Source organism: Leptonotus elevatus, chromosome 9 (genome assembly GCF_054856555.1).
Source record: "Leptonotus elevatus isolate MCC_2025b chromosome 9, RoL_Lele_1.0, whole genome shotgun sequence".
NCBI lineage: Eukaryota > Metazoa > Chordata > Actinopteri > Syngnathiformes > Syngnathidae > Leptonotus > Leptonotus elevatus.
This window is the reverse complement of record NC_141247.1, coordinates 25,772,663-25,795,807: the sequence shown is the minus strand read 5'-3', so window position 1 is coordinate 25,795,807 and position 23,145 is coordinate 25,772,663. Positions and strand designations below refer to the sequence as shown.

The 23,145-nt window shown below is 47.4% G+C and overlaps 2 protein-coding genes across 16 annotated transcripts in view; one reads left to right on the top strand and one right to left on the bottom strand.

Annotated features, from left to right (window-relative positions):
• Window positions 1–1,238, top strand: part of LOC147168977 (uncharacterized) — a 63,513-nt gene extending 62,275 nt beyond the window's left edge. For both annotated transcript variants that reach the window (XM_086084813.1, XM_086084814.1), the window contains exon 6: window positions 1,079–1,238. In XM_086084813.1, coding sequence (XP_085940939.1) covers window positions 1,079–1,214 — 136 coding nt within the window. In that variant the 3' untranslated portion in view covers window positions 1,215–1,238. The remainder of the gene's footprint in view (window positions 1–1,078) is intronic.
• ptprt (protein tyrosine phosphatase receptor type T) overlaps window positions 1–23,145 on the bottom strand; it is a 114,459-nt gene that overhangs the window by 51,075 nt on the left and 40,239 nt on the right. For all 14 annotated transcript variants that reach the window (XM_086084810.1, XM_086084799.1, XM_086084801.1 and 11 more), the window contains exons 11-15: window positions 22,029–22,138; window positions 9,791–9,992; window positions 6,142–6,244; window positions 4,093–4,369; window positions 1,810–1,846 (exon numbers count right to left, since the gene is read on the bottom strand). In XM_086084810.1, the coding sequence (XP_085940936.1) occupies window positions 1,810–1,846; window positions 4,093–4,369; window positions 6,142–6,244; window positions 9,791–9,992; window positions 22,029–22,138 (729 nt within the window). The remainder of the gene's footprint in view (window positions 1–1,809; window positions 1,847–4,092; window positions 4,370–6,141; window positions 6,245–9,790; window positions 9,993–22,028; window positions 22,139–23,145) is intronic.

Sequence of the window (23,145 nt, the reverse complement as noted above, 5' to 3'; positions counted from 1 at the left end):
GAGGGCCGCCGGCATGCTCGGACCTCCGCGGAACACTGGGAAGCAAATTAAGGGGCGGGAAAAGCAGCCACAAGGACAAGATGGAGGACAAAACTTTGTGGCTCGTTGCTCAAATGAAGCGCGAAAAAAACATCAACGACGCGTCGCAAAGGCGGGCGAGCACTTTGGCAGACATTTTGGGGGCCATTTAATCATTTCTTGGGGTTGCTTTTTGAAAATTCTGCCTCCAAAGCCAGATCGACTCTGAAACGTGAATTTTGGTCAAAATTTCAATGATCAGCTCACCACGAAAAACACACAAAAAGAATCTGTTGAAGCCATCCCCCCAAAATCACAGGAAGGCAGCCATTTTAGTTTGAGGCGGCCATTTAAGGCTCCATTTGACCATTTCCAGGAGTGCTCTTATTTTGGGGGGGGAAATGATTTAGCAGCATGGAATTTAGTAGAAATATGTATTTACTTATTTAAGAAGCCGAAAGACACAGAAAGGCAACCATTGAGGTTTCAAGTGCCGGCGGCCATTTTAGGGTCTGCTTGACCATTTCCACCTGCGGATTAATGTTTTCGAAAATTCAGCTCTCAAACCAGATTGACTCCACAACATGAAATGTGCTCCATATTTTTGATCTTCATGTGTTCCTCCACAAAAATGCCACGCCCCAAAAAACGCAAGCAGTCTGCCATTTTGGTTCGAAGCAAACATTTGAGAGATCCAAGCTTCCTGGAATCGTTTTTAAAAATGAATTCAAGCCAGTTTGACTAACAGTAGCGACATAGAATTTGGTAGGCAAGTCGTCCATCATGAGCGGACCCACAAAAAAAGGAGTCTTAAAAAACATGGCGCATGTTTTTTTTCTTAAAGGCTTTTTAAGAAGTTGGTGGTTTTGGTTTGAAACGGACATTTCTGACATGCTAGTTATTTTTATCTGCCGTCTTTGGCAAAAGTCTGGCCTTGTCTGGGCTCACCGGACTTCAAAGTTTGGAGAACCTCTGCTCGAAAACGGCTTTTATTTTGGCGGGTCGCCTCCTTAATGCTGTGTCTGCTTCCTGACGTGTTGCTTGTCGGATGTATTTTTAGCTCCGAACGACATCAATGGGGACGGCCCAAAACATCTGTCGACTCATCGTCATCGTCATCTTCATCGTCGCCAAGCAATCTTCATCATCAGCGACCGCCATCTTTTTTTTCCCCCATTCCAAGAGTTGCATCGTGAGATGTTTTGCACAGCCGGCCACAAAGTTACACGCACACACACGCACGCGCGCGCGCGCACGCACACACGCAGACAGAGGAAACAAGAGCATGTTTGATTGACAGGCCCCAGTGAGCGGGTGCGAGGAGGGTAAAATAACGCTGAGTCATGAAATGGTGCAGGATAACACGTCCATGTTGGTTGAGGTGGGCGGGCTGGGTTGCTGTTCTGCGTGTGCGTGCGTGCGTCCGATGTAACCCTTGAGCAGCACAATGTCAATTAGTGGCCAAAAGTATTTGGACAGTGACGAGACTTGACGAGATTTTTTTTGCTTTCATTGCTCACAATCAATTTCAAACAATCCAAGCCTCATTTGGACGCTGGCTTGGAAGGTGACTTTCAAATATTCCTTTGAAACACCAAGATTGTTGGAAATCTTACTTTCAAAGCTGAATCTTTGCTTGGAAACTTAAAACAAACAATGATTGATGATTGTTGAGTGTCCAAATACTTTTGGATAGAAGTGCACATGCTAGCCTAGCATTGCTAGCATTAGCGCCGCAGCCTTCGTGCAAACAAAGACAACAACAGCGGCGAGGCGGACGGACGCTCGTACCTTTGTTCGCCAGACGCACGCAGTTGATTTTGGTTTCCTGCAACCAAAAGAGACCAGACACAACGTTTCAGTCGCACATTCAAATGGAGACGCCATTTTTGACATGATCAAACCCTGGCTTGGAATGTTTAGTGCAATGTTTTTCAACTTTGCACGATTGCCAAATGCACTACACGTGCACCGGCAACGCATTTTAATCACTGGCAGGTAAAACTCATGCCAGATGGTGCGTGCGTGCGTGCGCGTGCGTGCGTGCGTGCGCGTGCGTGTGTGCGCGCGCGCGCGTGCGTGTGTGCGCGCGCGTTGAATTTCCTGAAAAGTGGTCATTTTGGAGATGTGAGGATTCCACCTGACAGCAGCAAATAATTCATGTCTATTCATTCTCGTGAAACATATTTTTGCATCATATATATAATGTCCACATTTCCAGCATGACTACAAAATAATATAAATCTACATTATAACATGTTCTATATCATCAACTAATTATAATGCAACATATGTGCGTCATTTTTGATTCAAAAACAACTCAATTGCTTCTTTGAGTCAAAAGCTGCAGAAGTAGCCAAAGAATTAAGCCGCCGTCGCCGCCGCCGCCGCCGCCGCCGCCGCCGCCGCCGCCGCCGCATTTACATAGCGGAGGTGTTGAAAAGGAAAACGTGGACGAGACAATCGTCTTCTATTCCCAACAGCTGCTCAAATTTGACAAAAGTAAAGAAAGAAAGGACATTAACATTGCGTAACGGCGACGGAGGAGCACCTGAGGGCGAAGGAAAAGCGGCGCCGAACTTGGGGCACCAGATTCGACTTTCACTCGATCCTGTCAGGTCTGTTTTATATTTAATGCAGAGCAGAGATTCAGTTGCCTGCTTTTCTTCCCAAGTGACTCGTCTTGGTTTGCGTTTTGAAATGTCGCCAGATTGACCGAGCAACATGAAATTTGGTAGACGTTGATCATGAGGAGAGCGACAAAAACATCTCGATGAAGACGCGCCGGGAATTTGGTCATTTTGGTCATTTTGGTCATTTTGGTCATTTTGGTCATTTTGGTCATTTTGATCATTTTGGTCATTTTGGTCATTTTGGTCATTTTGGTCATTTTGGTCATTTTGATCATTTTGGTCATTTTGGTCATTTTGGTCATTTTGCTTTGAAGAAGACATTTCATGATTATTTTTGCTCCGTTTCACGCAACCAGATTTGAAAAATGTGTCGCCCCGCCCCAAAGCCATTTTATTTGAGCACCTTGAAATTTTGACCCACAAAAAAGTCTGACGACGCCGTGCCCGAAAAGACACCGCCTTCATCTTCATCAGTCTGCCATCTTGGTTTCAAGTGGCCATTTGATTCTCTACTGGATTTGTTGGACTTCTCAACATGAAAGCGGGCAGACCCGAACGGCCACAGGACCCGAATCCCAGCAAGTCAGTCATTTTGGTTTGAAACAGACATTTTATTCCTAATTTGCGTCAAAGTAGATTTCACGAGAAATGACACGCCCAAAGCTAGTTTATCACGTTTAAGTCAAGTTTATCTTGAGTAGCCCCACAAAAAATTCCAAAAAGATACGCAAAATATGCTATTTTAGGTTAGGAGGGTCTGATTGGCGCTAAATTGGCTCAGTTGTGCTCAAATCACATACAAAAAAAAAATTCTTATCATCAGATTTATTATTATTATTACTAACTCATTCACTGGCAGACATTTTCACTGAAGCAACCCCCGTCGCTCCTGGCTGTTTTACTGGATTTGGACTGATTTTGCAAGGCCCACAGAATTTCTATTGTTATAAAAACATGGAACCGACCAAAAGAAAGATTGGAGTCTTTTATCTGTTTCCGTTTTATAGCAATTAGCATTAGAATAGAGCTAAGTTTCATCATTATGCACAAATCTGTTGAAAACAGTGGGGGGGGGGAGCTTTCTGGCAACGTGGCCCTGGTTGATCTCTTATGCTCTGCTGCCGCCTGCTGGCCGTTTTTGTAATAACGACCATTGCTTGAAGCATTCTCATCAGTTCAGCGGCTGCATCAAAGTCTTCTGTATGCTCTAGCATAAAAAAACGTACAAAAAATAATAATAAATTATATAAATATGTTTTGGGAATCACGGCAATATTTAAAATAGAAGATTTGTATGCATTGTTTTTAGGGGAAAATGAGCTCAAATGCAGCCTGTTTGACATTGGGTTTATCATAAGAAGGCGTCTGAGGAAGCCACGCCCACAAAGATGGCGAAGGTCAGCCATTGTGCTTCGAAGTGTCGCGAGCCCCTCCCACTCACCCCGTTGGCTCTGCTGAGCGCCTGGAAGTAGATGCTGTAGCTTTTGGCGGGGGACAGCGGCGGGTTGGAGAAGCCGCCGTAGCTCTTGTTGTCGCCCACCGTGAAGACTTGCGCCGCCGGCAGGTTGGAAGGCGGCAGCTCGGCCGCCATGTAGTACGGCGATTTGGAGGCGGAGGCGTTGCGGAAGCTGAAGGCCGCGGCGAAGCACTCGGGCTTCTCGGAGGCGGCTCGACGCGACTTGGACTTGCGCTCCTCCTTCACCACCAGCTGGTAGGAACTGATGACATCGCAACCAAAGGGGATTCGTTACGTAGCGTTTTAAACAACAACAACAACAACCACAAAAAAGGGGACAACTGAAAACAGAAGTCGCGTAAACGATATTGCATTGGAATTGGAATTGGAATGAATCGTGTCCCGTCACTGCGATCGGCTGGCGACCAGTTGAGGGTGCGACGCCGCCCACTGGCCGAAGCCAGCTGGGATAGGCTCCAGCACCCCCCGCGACCCTTGTGAGGACGAAGCGGTTAAGAAAATGGACGGATGGACGTGTCACGTCATAATGAAAGAAACTTAAATCTTTAATTGCAAGTGAAGCGGCTCATTGCATCGTGAATCAAATTGTATTGTAAAGAGAACCAACGTTTTCATTTCGCTTTTGCGGCGAGTCATAATCGGAGTGACTCGTGTGTACATGTTCACATTATTATGGATACAATAATTGGAGTGCCTCCTATCGCATCAGGCACTAATTGCAAGTCGATGGTATGAAATCTTCATCCCAACAAATGGAATCGTAACACAAGTGAATCGTTAGCATCTGAATCTGAATCCAATCATGTTCAAATTGCAACCGGACTGAATGATATCAATTCAATCCATAAACGAGTCAATCGTCATTTCAATGTCTTTGAAAGCAAGCCGACAACTGGAGTCGATTGAATCGAAAGGTATCCGTGGACGTATGTTGGCAAGTAGTAAACGTCTGGTATTGTTGTTTGATGCCCCCCCCTCCCCCGTTCCTCAACTTTGCCGTTTACGGATTGGCTGAGGGCTCTTTGGCGGCGTCCCTCCGCAATTAGCTCCCTCACCGAGCCATCGCGCAATTACACGCAATTACACGCAATTAGGAAAATGTGCGTTTGCGCAGACCAATCAGGGCGCAGTCCCGTCCGGCCGGCTTTCATTAAGACGTAAATTGCTGACGACCGCAAGATGAGTCGGATCGGCCGTCTCGGCGTTTGCTCTTTTGTTGATGAAAGATCCGTTTTCAAAGCCCCTCGGCTCCCCCCGCCGGGGAGCGCGTTTGTCTCCCCGACTAAATAAAAGCCGGCAAAATCAAATCACATGAAATGAGCCCGCTCACCTTCTGTCTTTGATTGCGTTCATCGGAGTCATTAGAGAGCGAGCCTCCTCCGCGCCGCGCACACTTACTTGAAATTGTATTTCGGGAGGCTTCGCTCCGGGGATTTACGCAAATCGGCAAAAAAAAGCGACATGACGAACGTTGGCTCAAGATGGAACTCCGTCATGACGCCTGATCACGATCGGGAGGGCGACTGACGGGATTCGATCACGTTAAGGTTCAATTCAAGAATTTGTTTTGAAAAAAAGACATGTTTTTTATTTTTATTTTAGGGTTTTCTTGAAATCAACTGTTGACTTTAAGACAATTCTTTTGAATTTATATTCACAATCATTCAATTATGAAAATATTCATTCATAAACTAAATCAATCAGTTACTGCCTCCGCAATTGTTTTAGTTTTTTTATGTAATGTTCATGGAGTTTTTTTTTATCATGTCCTTGATAGTTAAAAAGAATTCATGTTCCATAATTCATCAATATCAATTGAATCCAATCGGAAAGAATCCGATCGAACTGAACTCTTGTGAATCGAAATCGAATCGATTGAGGACATTTGAATGGATAGCCGACCTTAGCAATTGACCTCAAAGCCACACGAACCCCCACAATACCAACCAAAGCTTAAACCGAACCCAACATCTGCAATGGAACCCTTGTAGAAAAAAACGTTTCGTGAATGACCTGATTGGCGCTCCCCGCGACTTGGCGGGCTTCAGGAGGACGGTGATGGTGGAGTCCGTCTCGTTGAGAGGCGCCTCGGACTCGTACTCGGGCATCATGGGGGCTGAGGGAGAAGGCGACGACAACAGTGATGTCAAAGCTGAAGGCCGATAATGTCACTTGACACCGACGGATGGCGAGGAACACCGACGGATGGTGAGGAACACCGACGGATGGCGAGGAACGCCGACGGATGGCGAGGAACGCCGACGGATGGCGAGGAATACCGACGGATGGCGAGGAACACCGACGGATGGCGAGGAACACCGACGGATGGCGAGGAACACCGACGGATGGCGAGGAATACCGACGGATGGCGAGGAACACCGACGGATGGCGAGGAACACCGACGGATGGCGAGGAACACCGACGGATGGCGAGGAATACCGACGGATGGCGAGGAACGCCGACGGATGGCGAGGAACACCGACGGATGGCGAGGAACACCGACGGATGGCGAGGAATACCGACGATGGCGAGGAACACCGACGGATGGCGAGGAACACCGACGGATGGCGAGGAACACCGACGGATGGCGAGGAATACCGACGGATGGCGAGGAACGCCGACGGATGGCGAGGAATGCCGACGGATGGCGAGGAACACCGACGGATGGCGAGGAACGCCGACGGATGGCGAGGAACACCGACGGATGGCGAGGAATACCGACGGATGGCGAGGAACGCCGACGGATGGCGAGGAACGCCGACGGATGGCGAGGAATACCGACGGATGGCGAGGAACACCGACGGATGGCGAGGAACGCCGACGGATGGCGAGGAATACCGACGGATGGCGAGGAATACCGACGGATGGCGAGGAACACCGACGGATGGCGAGGAACACCGACGGATGGCGAGGAACACCGACGGATGGCGAGGAACACCGACGGATGGCGAGGAACACCTTCGGCCGTGTCAACGTGCCCCAAAAGCATCAACATTTGCCGTCATTAACACCCGGACGGCTCCGTACAAGACTTTTAATTGAATCTTCACATTGCGGGCAGAGATCAACAAGATGGCTGACAGCGTGACATTTCCAGTGGAAGCTAAAAAAGCAGCACTTTTTCCTTTTTTTGTTTTTTTTGTCACTTGCTGTCTCTCGGCAACATGTCGCTGGCAGAGGATGATGGACGAGCGCAGGTCCGAAGGGAAGGTCTTGCTGAAGCGACGTCAGAGTCAAAAATGTGCGCCAAGATGGCGTCCGACCAACAGTAGAGTTCGGTCAGAGGGGACATTTTTTTAGCCGCTTAGCTTAGCCTCGTTTCTCCAGAAAAGCACGCATGCCAAAAACATTCAATAATGAATTCTGAACGTTTCACATTATTTACCAGAATTTGGGGCTTATGGAAAAGGTGTACTTTTATTTCCATACCGTATTTCATATCTAATGTTACAAATATAAAAGCTCATTTTCACAGCCTGCAAAGAGACGACTGAAATGTTTGCTTGTTGAAACATTTCCGTCTTACTGGAAGGTCAACAAAATCGTTTCTTTACTTGAAATCGGAATCCGACGGCAGCGCATTAGGGCCACGTAGAAATCGCTTTTTAGGGGGCGGGTGCAATAATCCGAGAGAAAAAACGGGCAAATTTGTGAGTTTATAAAGAGGCAAATTTACGAGTTTTCTTCTCGCACATTTGCAACATTGTAAAGTGGTGGGAGGGGCCGTAGGCGCGCACTGGCAGCCTCGCTTGCGGCAGCCTGCTTTCCCCGGGACAGCTGTGGCCAATGAAGTCGATGAGCGCCACCGCGGCGTGAATGTGTGAGCGCGCCAATAATCTAATCGTCTTTGAGGGTCCAAAAAAGTGCCGTATAAATTGAATGCATTATGGCCATTTTTTTTCTGGCAATATTGCCCCGCCCTCTAAACAAATATATTTACGTGGCCCTAATACGTCGTCGTAGAATTTGAATCTGATTTATCGGCCAAGTATGTAAAAAGACGCGAGGAATTCGTCTTGACAGCCACAACCCGAAATGCGGTTGGAATTTAGGCCTGATATGCTTGACTTCATTTTTTCTTTTTCTTTTTCTTTTTACTTACAGCCATCAAAATACAATTTGTCGCAAAATGAAGTGTTTGCCTTTTAAAGTCATCGCGTGTTCAAATCGGAACTTGGACGCATGTCGAAGAAACTCTCAGAATTTCTGTGTTTCGTTTTTGGGATGGCAGATATTGTTTCGTTTTTCTATTTGAGGACAAAAGCTTTCCAAATTTGAAACCCTCAACCCTGAAAATTCCTCCACTTTTGCAAGCTTGACGACGCGCACGACTGCTTCGTGCCAAGACGACCTTTTGCACTTTTTTTTTCTTTTTTTTCTTCTTTTTTTTTTCTCCACTTTGAGAGCCACTCTGGCTTTTCTTCTTTTTTTTCCTCGGCTTCTCCGGCCCGGAAAGTTTACCGCGTTGCTTTTATTGCGGTGACATTTGTGAAGCGGCTGACAATCAAAAGGTAAAAGTCAAGATAAAAAATGGAACAGGTTAGAGAAAGAGCGAAAAAAGAAAGGAACAAAAGCACAAACGACAAGATCACAAAACGAGGTCGGTTTGGACGAAAAGAAAAAATCCAATTCTATTTGAATCCAATGTTTTTTGTTTGGAAAGTCGGGAGTTCGTTGCATCATCGGTTGAGTCATCACAGTTTCCTGTTTTACGGCGAGTCGTCAAGCTTGGCTCCGCCCACGCGCAGTGACAAAAAGTCCACTTCTTGGCAATGAAGCATCCCGAATTGCCGGCTTCAAATTCGGTAGAAATCAGACAAAATAATTACAACAAGTTTTTGGAAAGAGAGCCGGAAATGGCCAAAGGGACACTTTTGGATTCGTCAAAGTTCGTTGATTGGTCACAAAACATTCTAAACATAACGACGTGCATTCAAGTCAATTGACAATATGACATTCGGAATATTTGTTCATTTCCAAATGTTGATTTCTGAAGTAATGAATGGATTCGAAAAAGAGGATGAGCGCGTGCGGGGGACCAAACATGTCGAGGACGTCCTCATCATAATAAATGTCCCCAAAATGAACATATAACAGCTGCTCTTCAAATTTGGCGGGCAAAAAAAAATGTTGATGAAAAAGTCTTTTTGAGTCAGCGATTAATCGCGATGAATCCAAATTCTAAGATGTGATTCATCTGATGACAAAATGTCATCCTTTGCTCTCATTTAGAGACAAAATGGCAGCATTTGCAAGAACTCCTGTCCTCACACCTTTCAAACAAAATGGCTGACATCGTGTGTTTTTTGTTTTTGTTTTTCAGGCATGGCTATCTCACAAAATGGTGGACATGTTGACCAAATTTCTTAAAGTCAAACTTGCTTCGGAGACTGAATTTTTTTTTAAACGGAGCCTAAAATGTCCCATTTGTATCCTGATGTTTGATTTTCCAGTTGTGCCGGCGGACATGTCTACCCGCGTTCAAGTTGCTGAGCCGAACCGGCTTCAGGTGCTGAATTTGAAGAAGAAGAAAAAAAAAAACTGCCTACAAATGCATCCGAAGCGACCCGTAAAATGGCTGCTGCAGACCAAAATGGCCGACGTGCTGTGCCTTTTGGAGGCGGAGCACATTTTCCATAACGATGATCCCAAACGCGCTCACCTGCTATCTTGGTGCTAATGTGGGCGTTGACGGCCGGGCCGGCCCCTTTGCTGGTGGAGGCTTTGAGGGTGAAGAAGTAGGCGGTGCCCGGGTGGAGGGCCACAAACAGGTGGTGCGTCTCATTGGGGGGCTTGGTCACCTTCCCCCACTGGGTGGTCAGGTCGGCGCTCGGGTCCAGCGAGCTCAGGCCTTTGTAGGTGATCTGGAAGGTGGACGACAAGTCAAACATCGGGGACACTCACAAGGTTTTGAAGACTACGAATTGAGCAAAACGGTCGCAAAATTGAGAGAGCGCGAGATGCCGATCACAATGTCGGACGATGCGAGAAGCCGTTGATGCTGCCGCAAAAGCCGTGTCGCTTTTTCAGGTTGTTGTTTTGTGGCATGACAAGTTGAATTTGAGGGTAGGATCAGAGGCAGTCAAACACATAGCCCTTTTCACACTGCACTCGGCAAGACGCAAGCCTATTCATTGTGTATGTGGTCATTTATTTATTTATGGTATATATATATAAATATATATAGTTGTTTTTATTTCCATGTATATTTTTTTATTTCTTTTTTTTAATGATATTTTTCCATACATTTTTATTTACACTTTTATTTATTTATCCATGTATTTGTTTTCATTTTTTTTCTTCATAAACATTGACCTCTATTCCTAATTTCTCGCCTGCTTACCTCGAATATGGAATTACAACCTGACCGTAAGCGACCGACGTGCTTCCAAATAAAGCTCTTGCCAAAAAGAAGTGGCGGGGTGCAGCGGTCTCCACCAGCGGTTCAATATGTCAGCTCGGGTAAAAGGCCAGTGCGGAGGCAAGGTGGGAACAACAAGCGCAACAAAAGACATGTGAAACATTCGGGAACACCAGCACGGCCGGCTGCCATCACATCAATCATGTCCTGGTGAAGCAGCATGTGGCTACAAGTCAACACGTGACGCACGTGTTTCATCATCATCATCAAGGAAGGAGACATCGGTGCGTACAACGAGGCGCAATCCACATACTGGCTATCAGGTCTGACAAAAAAATAAATAAATAAAGGATGCATTCTCTTTGTGCGGCGCATGTACTCATGGCGGATAACGAGGCGCTCTAAAGTGGCTACATCAGCCGTCCAAACCGTGGCCGTCCTGTTTGACATGATTTTTTTTTCCCACTCGCTCTTCCACCTTCTCTCCATGACATGCGCACACTCACGGCGGATAACGAGGCGCTCCAAAGTGGCCTCACAAATGCAAAGCCCAAGTCCAAACGCTAGCGAACGTTTCGGCTGCGACGTCGCCGTCGTTCATTGTTGTGCAAAACAGTCGTCACTCAGGATGACATTTTCAAAAGTCATTTGGTCGGGCCTTGGCGGAGGTCACACCCGCACCCGCACCGCACCACTTTCTATCTTTTCAGGTAAAAACGAAATGCTTTTGTCTTCTTTTTCTTGGCATTTAACTCCCGCGCCGCTAAACAAATCAGCGCCTCTCGGGACAAAACCTTTGGCGGACACAAAGCCAGGAAGCGGCGATACGCGAGCCGAGCCACGAACGGTCGATGCGCATTCTCGCCGTCCAAAGGTTGCCGTAATCAAGCATCAGTTGCTCGCTCGCTCTCCATTGCTTTTCCTTTGGCTTTTGTTTTTGTTTTTGTTTTCTACTTATGATGACAAGCAGACGTTTAGCAGCACCAAAAGGTTGAAATTAAACAAACAAACAAACCAAATTTCTGTTTAAATGATTAAAAAATACATTTAAAAAAAAAGGTTCATTATCGATATAGTTTAGGAAAGATAATAGCTGTAAACAATAACAAACTTTCTGAGCATAATAAGAAGGGCAGTGTTTGCTTAACAGAGATAGAAATATCATTTTCAATATTACGCTTTAATGTGTTATTTTCTTTGAATTTTTAAGAGCGTTTACTGATTTTGTTTCAAATAATGATGATTACCACAATAATGACAATGTTTGTGTGAATGTTAAAATGTTAAGTTAGTTTGTTTTTTATCTCAATTGTTTCTGAATATGTTTTTGGGTGAACTCGTGGGATCCATGTTGAAGAAAAAAAAGATTTTTGAAAATATCATTTTCAAAAATACTTGGAAAGACCTTCAACATTTGCATGGGCATCATTTTGAATGTATATTGAAAAGCATTTACACTTTTATATGTTTTGCATCCTGATTGCATCCAATTGTAATCTCGGGTAATAAAGCGAATTGGCTGACGGGCTGCGAAGGACGACTTTGACTTGAAATAGAAATTGAAGTTTCAAGTCTTCAATGTTCAAACAGTTGCGATGCAATTGATGTGATCTTGATGCTCAAAATTATGTTTCAAATGCGTTTCTGTCCACGAGTTTGTGTTTGAAAGAAGATCAGGACGCGAGTCGCGCGCTGCTATTTTTGCTGACGCTGCGTCGACGAGCGCGCCGAGTCGCATGTCGGAACCTTCCCTGGCGAACGTCCCGGCCGGCGTCTGCTGAGTTCGTCCAGGGCAAATAATTAAGTATTGACATTTATTAAAAAGCGCCGGACGTCTTTTTAATAAGCTGTCAGAGGCGGCGGCGTTTCTTGTGATCTAGCGGCCGCCATTATTGAGCCTAATGACGACAAAGGCGGCGGCCGACTGTGCTCGGACCGCCGCAAATACCACCAGCGGTTGCTCGGGCTTGTGCGCGCGTCATAAACAATGTTTACGAGGTGGTGCCGTGGGACGGCGGCGGCGGCGGCGGCGGCGGCGGCGGCGGCGGCAACCTTATTTCACTTGACTTTTTTTTTTCATTTTCCATCTTTTATGATTGCTCGTGTTTGTTTTTATTAGAAAAACTCCCACTGTGTGCTTTGCTCTTCTTGTTGTTTCCTCGAGTGCAATTGATCTTTTTTACGCCTATATATATATATATATATATATATATTAGCTCTTTTTAATATATATACATCTGCGCTGTGAGCAATAAAAGCCTCATTATTGACTAAGGCCGCAGATGTATGCGTTACTAAATCAGGCCGGCCTGCTCCTCCCTCGATGATTATTATCTATTGATCGCAAACGAGAACGCAAAGCGGGACAAGTTGGCGAGAAAAAAAAATCCGCCTTTTCACGCCTGCTGCCAAACGCAGCGTACGTGACGCGTGTTCTTACTTGGCCAGTTTGTCCGTGAAGACTCGCGACACGTCGTCATCCGGCGTGACGTTCCTACCGCCAGACGCACGCACCACTCGCGTGCGTCTCGTTCGTCTTCGCGTATTTCGTCGCTTGTGTTCGTCCGGTCGGGTTCGGCGCAATTGTTTGTTGTGTGTGGAAGTTCGTGCGTCAAGTCCTCGTCACGGCCAAGTCACGCCAAAGCGAGTCAAGACAAGGAAAATCAGGTCCTGTCACGTCACATTCCAGTCATGGCGACCAGTCTGCTCACGTCCTGTCCAGTCATGGCGACCAGTCCGCTCACGTCCTGTCCAGTCATGGCGACCAGTCCGCTCACGCCCTGTCCCGTAATGGCGACCAGTCCGCTCACGTCCTGTCCCGTCATGGCGACCAGTCCGCTCACGTCCTGTCCAGTCATGGCGACCAGTCCGCTCACGCCCTGTCCCGTAATGGTGACCAGTCCGCTCACGTCCTGTCCCGTCATGGCGACCAGTCCGCTCACGTCCTGTCCCGTCATGGCGACCAGTCCGCTCACGTCCTGTCCCGTCATGGTGACCAGTCCGCTCACGTCCTGTCCAGTCATGGCGACCAGTCCGCTCACGCCCTGTCCCGTAATGGCGACCAGTCCGCTCACGTCCTGTCCCGTCATGGCGACCAGTCCGCTCACGTCCTGTCCCGTCATGGCGACCAGTCCGCTCACGTCCTGTCCCGTCATGGTGACCAGTCCGCTCACGTCCTGTCCAGTCATGGCGACCAGTCCGCTCACGTCCTGTCCAGTCATGGCGACCAGTCCGCTCACGCCCTGTCCCGTAATGGCGACCAGTCCGCTCACGTCCTGTCCCGTCATGGCGACCAGTCCGCTCACGTCCTGTCCAGTCATGGTGACCAGTCCGATCACTAATGTCCCGTCATGGCGACCAGTCCGCTCACGTCCTGTCCAGTCATGGCGACCAGTCCGCTCACGCCCTGCCCCGTCATGGCGACCAGTCCGCTCACGTCCTGTCCCGTCATGGCGACCAGTCCGCTCACGTCCTGTCCCGTCATGGCGACCAGTCTACAGTGAAGGAATGAGACACGCGTTTTGGAAAAAATGTGCTCAAATACAACGCATACATCATACATGAAAACTGATTCTGGATTTTAAGGTTTTTGTTTAGAAGGACCAACAAAAGCTGGATTGGCTGCCAACCAGTTCGGGGTGTGCCCCGCCTACTGCCGAAGCCAGCTGGGATAGGCTCCAGCACCCCTGTGACCCTAGTGAGGAATAAGCGGAAAAGAAAATGGATGGATGGAACAACAAAAGCTTGAGGTTGAAACCATTTGGACTTTCTGTCAATGATTTACGGCTTCAGGCGTTCTCGGGTTCCGTTGAAAGCTAGCAGCCCCACGTCAGGCGCGATGACGCATTCCAAACATACAGAGAGAAAATGACAGAAAGGCCTCGTTAGCAAATTGAAGACGTGCAGCCGAGCTGGCAGGAAAGAAGCCTCGGCGGGCCGACTGGGCGGCGGCCCTTCGGCGTTGGCCGTTCGACGCCCACGCTTCGCCGGCGAATTGCTGGTGAAACGCCTCCTCCTCCGTCCTGCGGTTGTGTAACGCCGCGGGAAAAGAAAAAACACCACGAAACAGTTTGTTTACACGCCTCACGAAAGCTGACGCAAAACAGACAAATGACATTTTGTGCTCAACACGCACACACTTCTGTGTTACGTGCGCTAGCATTCACGCTAATTTGAAAACCGATCTATCATCAACTTGCCATATAACCTGTCATGAAATAAAGCACGTTGGCAGGCCGAAGAACGTCGCCTGAAGCGCAAAGACGACAACACGAGAGATCGGCGCAAAGACGGCAAACGCTGATGTCAAGCTCATCAAACGCCGGCAACAGCTGGGATGCTAATCTCGCTAATCGCTTCATCCGCCGGTCGGATCAGTCGAGGCGGCCTGCCAGCATTTCTGGGCAACTTGATCTATTTTTTTGGGGGTCCAACAAGAAGCGCACTTGACACAAAGTGAATTGGGAACAATGATGTCACCAAGTATGAAATGTTATTCATAATGTCCGTTCCAATACTTTTGCTCCCTGGAAAATTGGAGAGTGCTGAACGCATGGAGATAAACATGAAATAAAATGGCGGAGTTTTGCACATGAATTGTTTTTACGAATCAAGAGAAGCCAAAATGGAAATCGCGATAACATTTCCATTGATCGTCCAGACTTAATCCAACACGGAGCCGACATTTGCAATTCAACCGTCATGTTGCATGTGCTGTCACTTTCAAATAATTTTAGAATCGTTTAATCTATCGATTATTCAATCAATCGACTCATCGGATTCATTTTAATTTTGCATTAAAGTGTATTACAAAAGCATTTTTTCCCCGATTACTGTTTGTTAGCCAGGTTTCTTATTTCGTACTTCATATTCGTACTGGAGAGTGATTTATTTATTTAATTTTTTTTTTAAAGATTGATGTTGTACTACGGTTCAGTCATCGCTTTCCAAAGTAAAAACAGATGTTTGCAAATTATTTTAGATTTTTTCTTTCATCAAGGACTACAGAAATCCACAATTACTGTTGATATGATCAAATCAGAGGATTTGGACCATTTTAAATGCAAAAATGGCTCCAAACGATGACTCGATTATTAAAATAGTTGTTGATTGATTTGATAAACTCTGGATGATTTGATTAATTTACTTTATTAATAAACAGCTCTCCACGTAACGGACATTTTGCCCAACGTGTCGCCGACGTGTGATCGACCTGGAGCAATTTCGCCGCAGTGTTTTTGTGAGGTGCGATTGGCTGGGATGATTTGGGAGCGTCCGTCCGTCCGTCCGGGCGAGCGAGCGAGCGAGCGGGCGGGCGAGCGAGTCGCGGTGGTGCCGGTGACGAGTGAGCGCGTAGTGGATAATTGCGTGCGGCCAAATGGAGACGGATGCGTTCGTACGGCACCGGCGCTCCCTTAATGGTACTTAAAGAGCAGACGCCTCGGCCTCGTTCACGCACACACGCGCTCTCGCTCTCCCACGCCGGCGTGAAAGACTTCATTGGGGCCATAAAAGTGTCTTGCTCAAGGACACTTGGACGCGGTCTCCAAGGGACTGAAGGCGTCAGAGGGCCATTGAAGATCCTCCTTCAAGCGCGTTCATGAAGCGCTTCGGTGCACGCCGTTCTTCTCTCCAGCCGGAATTCTTTTATTTGTTGACTTATTTGTGACATTGACATGCAAAACAACACGGTCAGTATGCTTTGTTTGTCTGTCCATTCATGGCGACCAGTCCAGTCACGTACTGCCCTGGCGACCAGTCTACTCACGTCCCTCCCAGTCAAGGCGACCAGTCCAAAAGAACACGATCAGTATGCTTTGTTTGTCTGTCCATTCATGGCGACCAGTCCAGTCACGTACTGCCCTAGCGACCAGTCTACTCACGTCCCTCCCAGTCAAGGCGACCAGTCCAAAAGAACACGATCAGTATGCTTTGTTTGTCTGTCCATTCATGGCGACCAGTCCAGTCATGTACTGCCCTGGCGACCAGTCTACTCACGTCCCTTCCAGTCAAGGCGACCAGTCCAAAAGAACACGATCAGTATGCTTTGTTTGTCTGTCCATTCATGGCGACCAGTCCAGTCACGTACTGCCCTAGCGACCAGTCTACTCACGTCCCTCCCAGTCAAGGCGACCAGTCCAAAAGAACACGATCAGTATGCTTTGTTTGTCTGTCCATTCATGGCGACCAGTCCAGTCATGTACTGCCCTGGCGACCAGTCTACTCACGTCCCTTCCAGTCAAGGCGACCAGTCCAAAAGAACACGATCAGTATGCTTTGTTTGTCTGTCCATTCATGGCGACCAGTCCAGTCATGTACTGCCCTGGCGACCAGTCTACTCACGTCCCTTCCAGTCAAGGCGACCAGTCCAAAAGAACACGATCAGTATGCTTTGTTTGTCTGTCCATTCATGGCGACCAGTCCAGTCACGTACTGCCCTGGCGACCAGTCTACTCACGTCCCTTCCAGTCAAGGCGACCAGTCCAAAAGAACACGATCAGTATGCTTTGTTTGTCTGTCCATTCATGGCGACCAGGCCAGTCACGTACTGCCCTGGCGACCAGTCTACTCACGTCCCTTCCAGTCAAGGCGACCAGTCCAAAATAACACGGTCAGTATGCTTTGTTTGTCTGTCCATTCATGGCGACCAGTCCAGTCATGTACTGCCCTGGCGACCAGTCTACTCACGTCCCTCCCAGTCAAGGCGACCAGTCCAAAAGAACACGATCAGTATGCTTTGTTTGCCCGTTGAAACGAGTGCCGGCTGGAATTCAGCGAATACCGTTCTTGCAATGAAAAGTGAGCGGACGCCATCAGGGATTACGCGCCGTGGTTTTTAGACTTGCTTGTAGGGGAATTGGGATCCGTTGGGAATCTTTGGAAAACTCTGGAGCCAGTTTGACTTAACAACATGAAATTTGGGAGACCTACAAAAACGGCTCACGCAAATTCGGCCATTTTGGTTTGAAAGCAGATAGTAAGTCATTTTTTTTAAAAATCAACCTTTCAAGCTTGTGTGATTGAGCAACACGACATCTGGTAGACAAAAGTCAAGCAAGTAGACCCACAAAAAAGTCTGCTTTGAGAAGACATGGAAAGTTGAACTTTTTAGTTCGAGACAACATGTCAGCAAACTTGAACGTGTCCTGGTAGCACCAGCTGGAAAAGACAAATTCCCCCCAAGGCCAGTTTGACTTGGGAGCAGCAAATTTGGTAGATGTGTCCATTTTAAGTAGACCCAAAAAGCGGAAGCCTATGAAGCCATAAACCATGGGGGGGGTTGAGGGGGGGCTTTAGTGGCCGCTCACCGTTTTGATTTTCTCTCGTCTTGCACGCTCACAATTGCATCAGCGCAGAAACTTGAACCCTTTTAGAGGCCGACACGTTCCGCTGGGACCGCGGCCGAGTCAGCCCCCCGGCTTCTGTGATGAATATGTGAGACGGGCCCGGACGCGGGCGCCGCCAGCAGTCCGCGCAGGTGTAAGCGATCCAACCTCTAGGGCCAAAAGCTGTTTTGGCGCGAACGACTAAATGAGGTCAGACGCTCAAGGACTCGAAAGAAATCGAGTCCATCGCTGACGATGCGAACAAGCGCACACAACAAGGAAGGAAGGAAGGAAGGAAGGAAGGAAGGAAGGAAGGACGGAAGGAAGGAAGGAAGGACGGAAGGAAGGAAGGAAGGAAGGAAGGAAGGAAGGAAGGAAGGAAGGAAGGAAGGAAGGAAGGAAGGAAGGAAGGAAGGAAGGAAGGAAGGAAGGAAGGAAGGAAGGAAGGAAGGAAGGAAGGAAGGAAGGAAGGAAGGAAGGAAGGAAGGAAGGAAGGAAGGAAGGAAGGAAGGAAGGAAGGAAGGAAGGAAGGAAGGAAGGAAGGAAGGAAGGAAGGAAGGAAGGAAGGAAGGAAGGAAGCGTTTCCATCGCAGATCGGATCCCTTCAAAGGAAACAGGCCTCGTTGAGGTCACTATTTGGTTTTTTAGTTAAGCCCCTTCAATTATGCACTTTTCTTATTTAGGTGAAAACTAAGTTCTATTATTATTGTCAGCTCAACACGTTTCATTGAAACGATTAATAAAGACACCGTTGTATTAAAAGTGTCTTGCGTGTTCAACTACAAAAAGGTGCGTCATTATTTTCTGTATAAAAGTTGAAGGAAAATATCCACTCAACTGTCAATTTCGTCGACTAAAATTGGAATAAAAGAAAAATTCTAGCAAATGACTCAATTGTGACTTCAAATTTTGATGAATTTTAGTCCAAAACAAAATTGAAACGTCTTGTCAAAATGAACGCTGTCATGAAGGACTACAGAAAGCAGTCAATAATTACTGTTGATAATTTGAAATGAAAAAATGGCTCTGGATTATTAAAATAGTTGTCGATGAATTTGATCATCAATTTCCATATGCAGAAGGTTCGAAGCTTCACGAACTTCACTGCTGCAAGTATTATTTTTCGCATATTTAAATGAGGTCATCTGCATATTTTTTTACCTCGATGCAAATGAGCCTCATTGAGAAACAACGTCGAAGGTGGATTTTTGTGAGAAATGCGACTGATTGCCGACTTTCGCCACAAATGGCAACTTTTGTCTTTTTCTTTCAGTGGGATCGATTTTGCGCACAACGAGCTTGTCGAAGGAAGGACGGCAAAATGTAACGCTCGAGTCAAAACCGCAAACAAGTCTTGCAAAACAGCCGCGTTGAGACGAAATGCGCGTTTTTGTGGTCAAGTGCGACGTTTGCGTCGACGAAAATGTCCCTTTTGCGGTTGACGAGACGAGACCGCGCGTCCTTCAAACTCTCGTCTTCTCTGGTTTTCATCTCTGCTGCCTTTCATGTGGCTTTCGCTCGCCCGCTCGCTCGCTCGCTCGCTCGCTCGCCCGCCCGACCCCCGCGACGCCCTCGCTTTAATCCCGTAATTAGCCGTAATGATCTCAAGACGGATTTGCACTCAGGTAGCTTTCGTTCCTCTCTCGCGCTTCTTGCCATCCGCCCGATGGCAATTTTCATTTCCATCTCGACTGCAGCCTTTTGTCAGCAAATGGCGTCTTTGCCTTTCCTGACCGACGACATCACTTTTGTGAGCATTTTCACGGCGACGGGTTTTTGTAACAGAAGCGCGTTTGGGGGGCAAAGTCAATCGTCTGGATTTCAAAACACAGCATTTTGTTGGCAAAAGTACATTTTTCTGGACTTTTCATAAGATAGTTGCTGCCGTCACGAGCCGAGGGTGGGCGTGGCCTCAAAGAACCACGACGAACAACGAAAACGCTCATAAATAGTAACTGAAAGAAGAATGAGATCGTCGGGCCAGTTATCGCCCAGAAGGCAAGAGAAACGGGACGGCCGAAGATCGGTCACCTGGCGGCCGAAGATCGGTCACCTGGCGGCCGAAGATCGGTCACCTGGCGTGCCGAAGATCGGTCACCTGGCGTGCCGAAGATCGGTCACCTGGCGGCCGAAGATCGGTCACCTGGCGTGCCGAAGATCGGTCACCTGGCGGCCGAAGATCGGTCACCTGGCGGCCGAAGATCGGTCACCTGGCGGCCGAAGATCGGTCACCTGGCGGCCGAAGATCGGTCACCTGGCGGCCGAAGATCGGTCACCTGGCGGCCGAAGATCGGTCACCTGGCGTGCCGAAGATCGGTCACCTGGCGGCCGAAGATCGGTCACCTGGCGGCCGAAGATCGGTCACCTGGCGTGCAACTTTCCAAAGAAGATCTGAAAGAAGCCAAATGGCTGACATGCAATCTGTTGCTTTTGCATGGAACGGAGTCAACTCGCTGCCCAACGCGCCACCGACGCCGGAAGGACCGAAAGGTCAGTAAATGCGGTCTCATGGTCGAGTGGCTCCCCTCAGACTGGGAGGTTGTGGGTTCAATCCCAGTCAAAGCAAATCCAATCAAAATCTTATTTTCTTATTTTTCAAAATCCAACAGGTAAATGTGAGTAACATTTTCTTGTTGTGTTGGCAGATTATTTTGCTTATTTGGAGTAATCATTTTCATGTTTTCTTACATTTTCTACTGTCCTTTTTGCACTGACTGACTTTAAGATCCAAGCCATTTTTTTGAGTGTGTGTTTTTTTTTGTGGCAAAATAAAACTTCAAAAATATATTACACGTTTGTGACAAACTATACTTAAAAGCACCCCCCCCCACCCACACACACCCACACACAGCCACACAGCCCCCCCCCCCTCGCCAACCTCCACTCGACACCCTCCTTTTAATCCCGTAATTAGCCGCAATTATCTCAAGACATTCAAGAGAGGCGACGGATTTGCATTCAACGTATCACGGCTCGCGCTTCTTCTTCTTCTTCTTCTTCTTCTAACGCCGGCTTATCTCTCCCCGCTGTTCGCTCTCCACCTGCACTCGTCTGCCCCCCCCCCCCCCCCTCTTCCGACCGGCCCGGCCCATTGTCCAAAGACGCAAAGCAAAGGCGGGTTCAAAAACACAAGAGACAACAGAAACCTTCAGATGTAGCAGATGATGCCTTTAATCCCACAATAGGCGCAATTATGGTCATTATCGCTAATGGCGAGCATTGTGCCGGGCCTCGGATGTGTTTAGTAGAACACGGCGCGCTTAATAGACTCGGCATTAATGAAAGACAGGTAAAAAAAAAGAGGCTGTTTTTCAAGCGAGCGGAGGTAAAACGGTGGCAGGACGAAAAAATGGAGAAAAGTTGCGAAAGATGAGCAAATTACGCAACGATGCGACAAGGATGTGATGGAAATGGAAACCAATGTCTTGGTGAAGCAGCATGTGGTTTGTTATTTTGGGACCGCCTAACGATTGGATGCCAAGCGAGCAACATTCCGCGCCGAGGAGGGCTGCGCAACAACCGGTGCCGAGTCAAATGAGAAAAGCCAATCGGAGAATCGGAACTTTCCAAATCGAATCACTTGACAGAATCGTTTTTTTTTTCCCACACTAACAAACTCATCAGGTCACAATACAAGAGCAACAAACACATTTTTTTCCCAAGTGCAGCTAAGTCCGAATTGACATCTGTTTCTTTGAACTGGCTCTATTTTATTCGATAAACTCATTTGCTCCTTTCTTTTAAATGTCCCAAAGACGTATTTGTACGTTTTTATGTATTTAATGCTAGAGCATACAGAAGGCTTTGATGCAGCCTATGACCTGAAGAGAACGGGTGAAGCAATGGTCATAATTACAAAAACGGCCAGCAGGTGGCAGCAGAGTATAAGAGATCAACCCGGGCCATGTTGCAAAAAAGCTCATTTTGTCAGCGTTTTCACCAGGAATGTGCATAGTGATGAAACTTAGCTATATTCTGAAACTGATTTTTTTTTAGCAATAGAACACAACATTTCTGAGAGCCTTGCAAAATCAGTCAAAATCCAATAAACCAGTCGGGAGCGACGGGGGTTGCTTCAGTGAAAACGGCTGCCAGTGAATGAGTTCATAATCTTGCCAATTGATTGATTGATAACCGTGCTTTGACAGTTTACAAAACGAACTTTGATTGCGGCGTTTGCGCCACGTGACGGCGCGTTTGAACCTTGACCTCACCTCGTACTGGGTGATGACGCCGTTGGTCTCGTTGGGCGCTTTCCACTGCAGGAAGATCTTGTCCTCGTACGGCGTGTCCTGGAGGGACTCCTTGGGCACAGAGCCGGGCACTGCGCACACGCACGACACCATCGTGACCAAAGTTGTTTTAGTTCACGAAGAAAGAAAAAACGAAAATTCAAAAAACAATGTCGTTAACGAAATAAAATAAAACCTAAATCCAGGTCCAGAAAGTCAAATCCTTGCCACAGTTTGGCCATTGATGCTAGCTAGCTAGCTAGCTAGCTCCCTGGCTAGCTCCCATGGTGCTCATTTAACTGCTCGGGAGCTAGCTAGCTAGCTAGCTAGCTAGCATCAATGGCCAAACTGTGGCAAGGATTTGACTTTCTGGACCTGGATTTAAGTAATACACATTCAACAAAAAATGAAAATAAATGAAACTAACTATCATTTTTTAAATAACTAAAACGAACCACCCTGAAAAGTAACTCACTTAAAAGTAACAACATTTAAAAAAAAGTCAAAGACTCCAAATGAAATAAAAATGAACTAAAATGAAAATTCCAAAGCTATAATAAGCCTGATTGTGACACACTAGTGAAATCTGCCTAGCGACAAGCACACACGTTATACTACTTTCCGATTTCCTGCCCAGCGACCGACAGGGAAAAAGGTTGGCGAGTTCAACACTAAAGTCCGGTCCACGTTTGCTGTTTGTAGCGCGTTTGCGTTTGTTTTTGGGGTGAAAAAAAGAGCAAAGCGAAATGACATTTGTAAGCGAGCGAAAGCGTTTTCAAGGGCGTAACGAGCGCCATCCATCACGCGGCGCTGCGGCGACACCTCCGCCATGTAATGAAGAATGTTTTCCGCCGACGCGCGCGTTAGCAAATCGCCTGCAAAGCGCGACAAAGAGCATTTTCGTTCGCTAATTAAAAGGCGTTGATGATGAGGCCCCGCAAATCAAATCAGCCGCACAAAGAAACGCAATTAGATGCCGCCGTCCTTTACGTCGGCCGCCTTATCATTCAACGTGCGCGCGCGCGCGCGCGGGTGCATGCGTGCGTGTCCCGCTTTTTGGGCTGCCGTGTAAAAGACGTTTGCGTGCACGTTAAAGTAT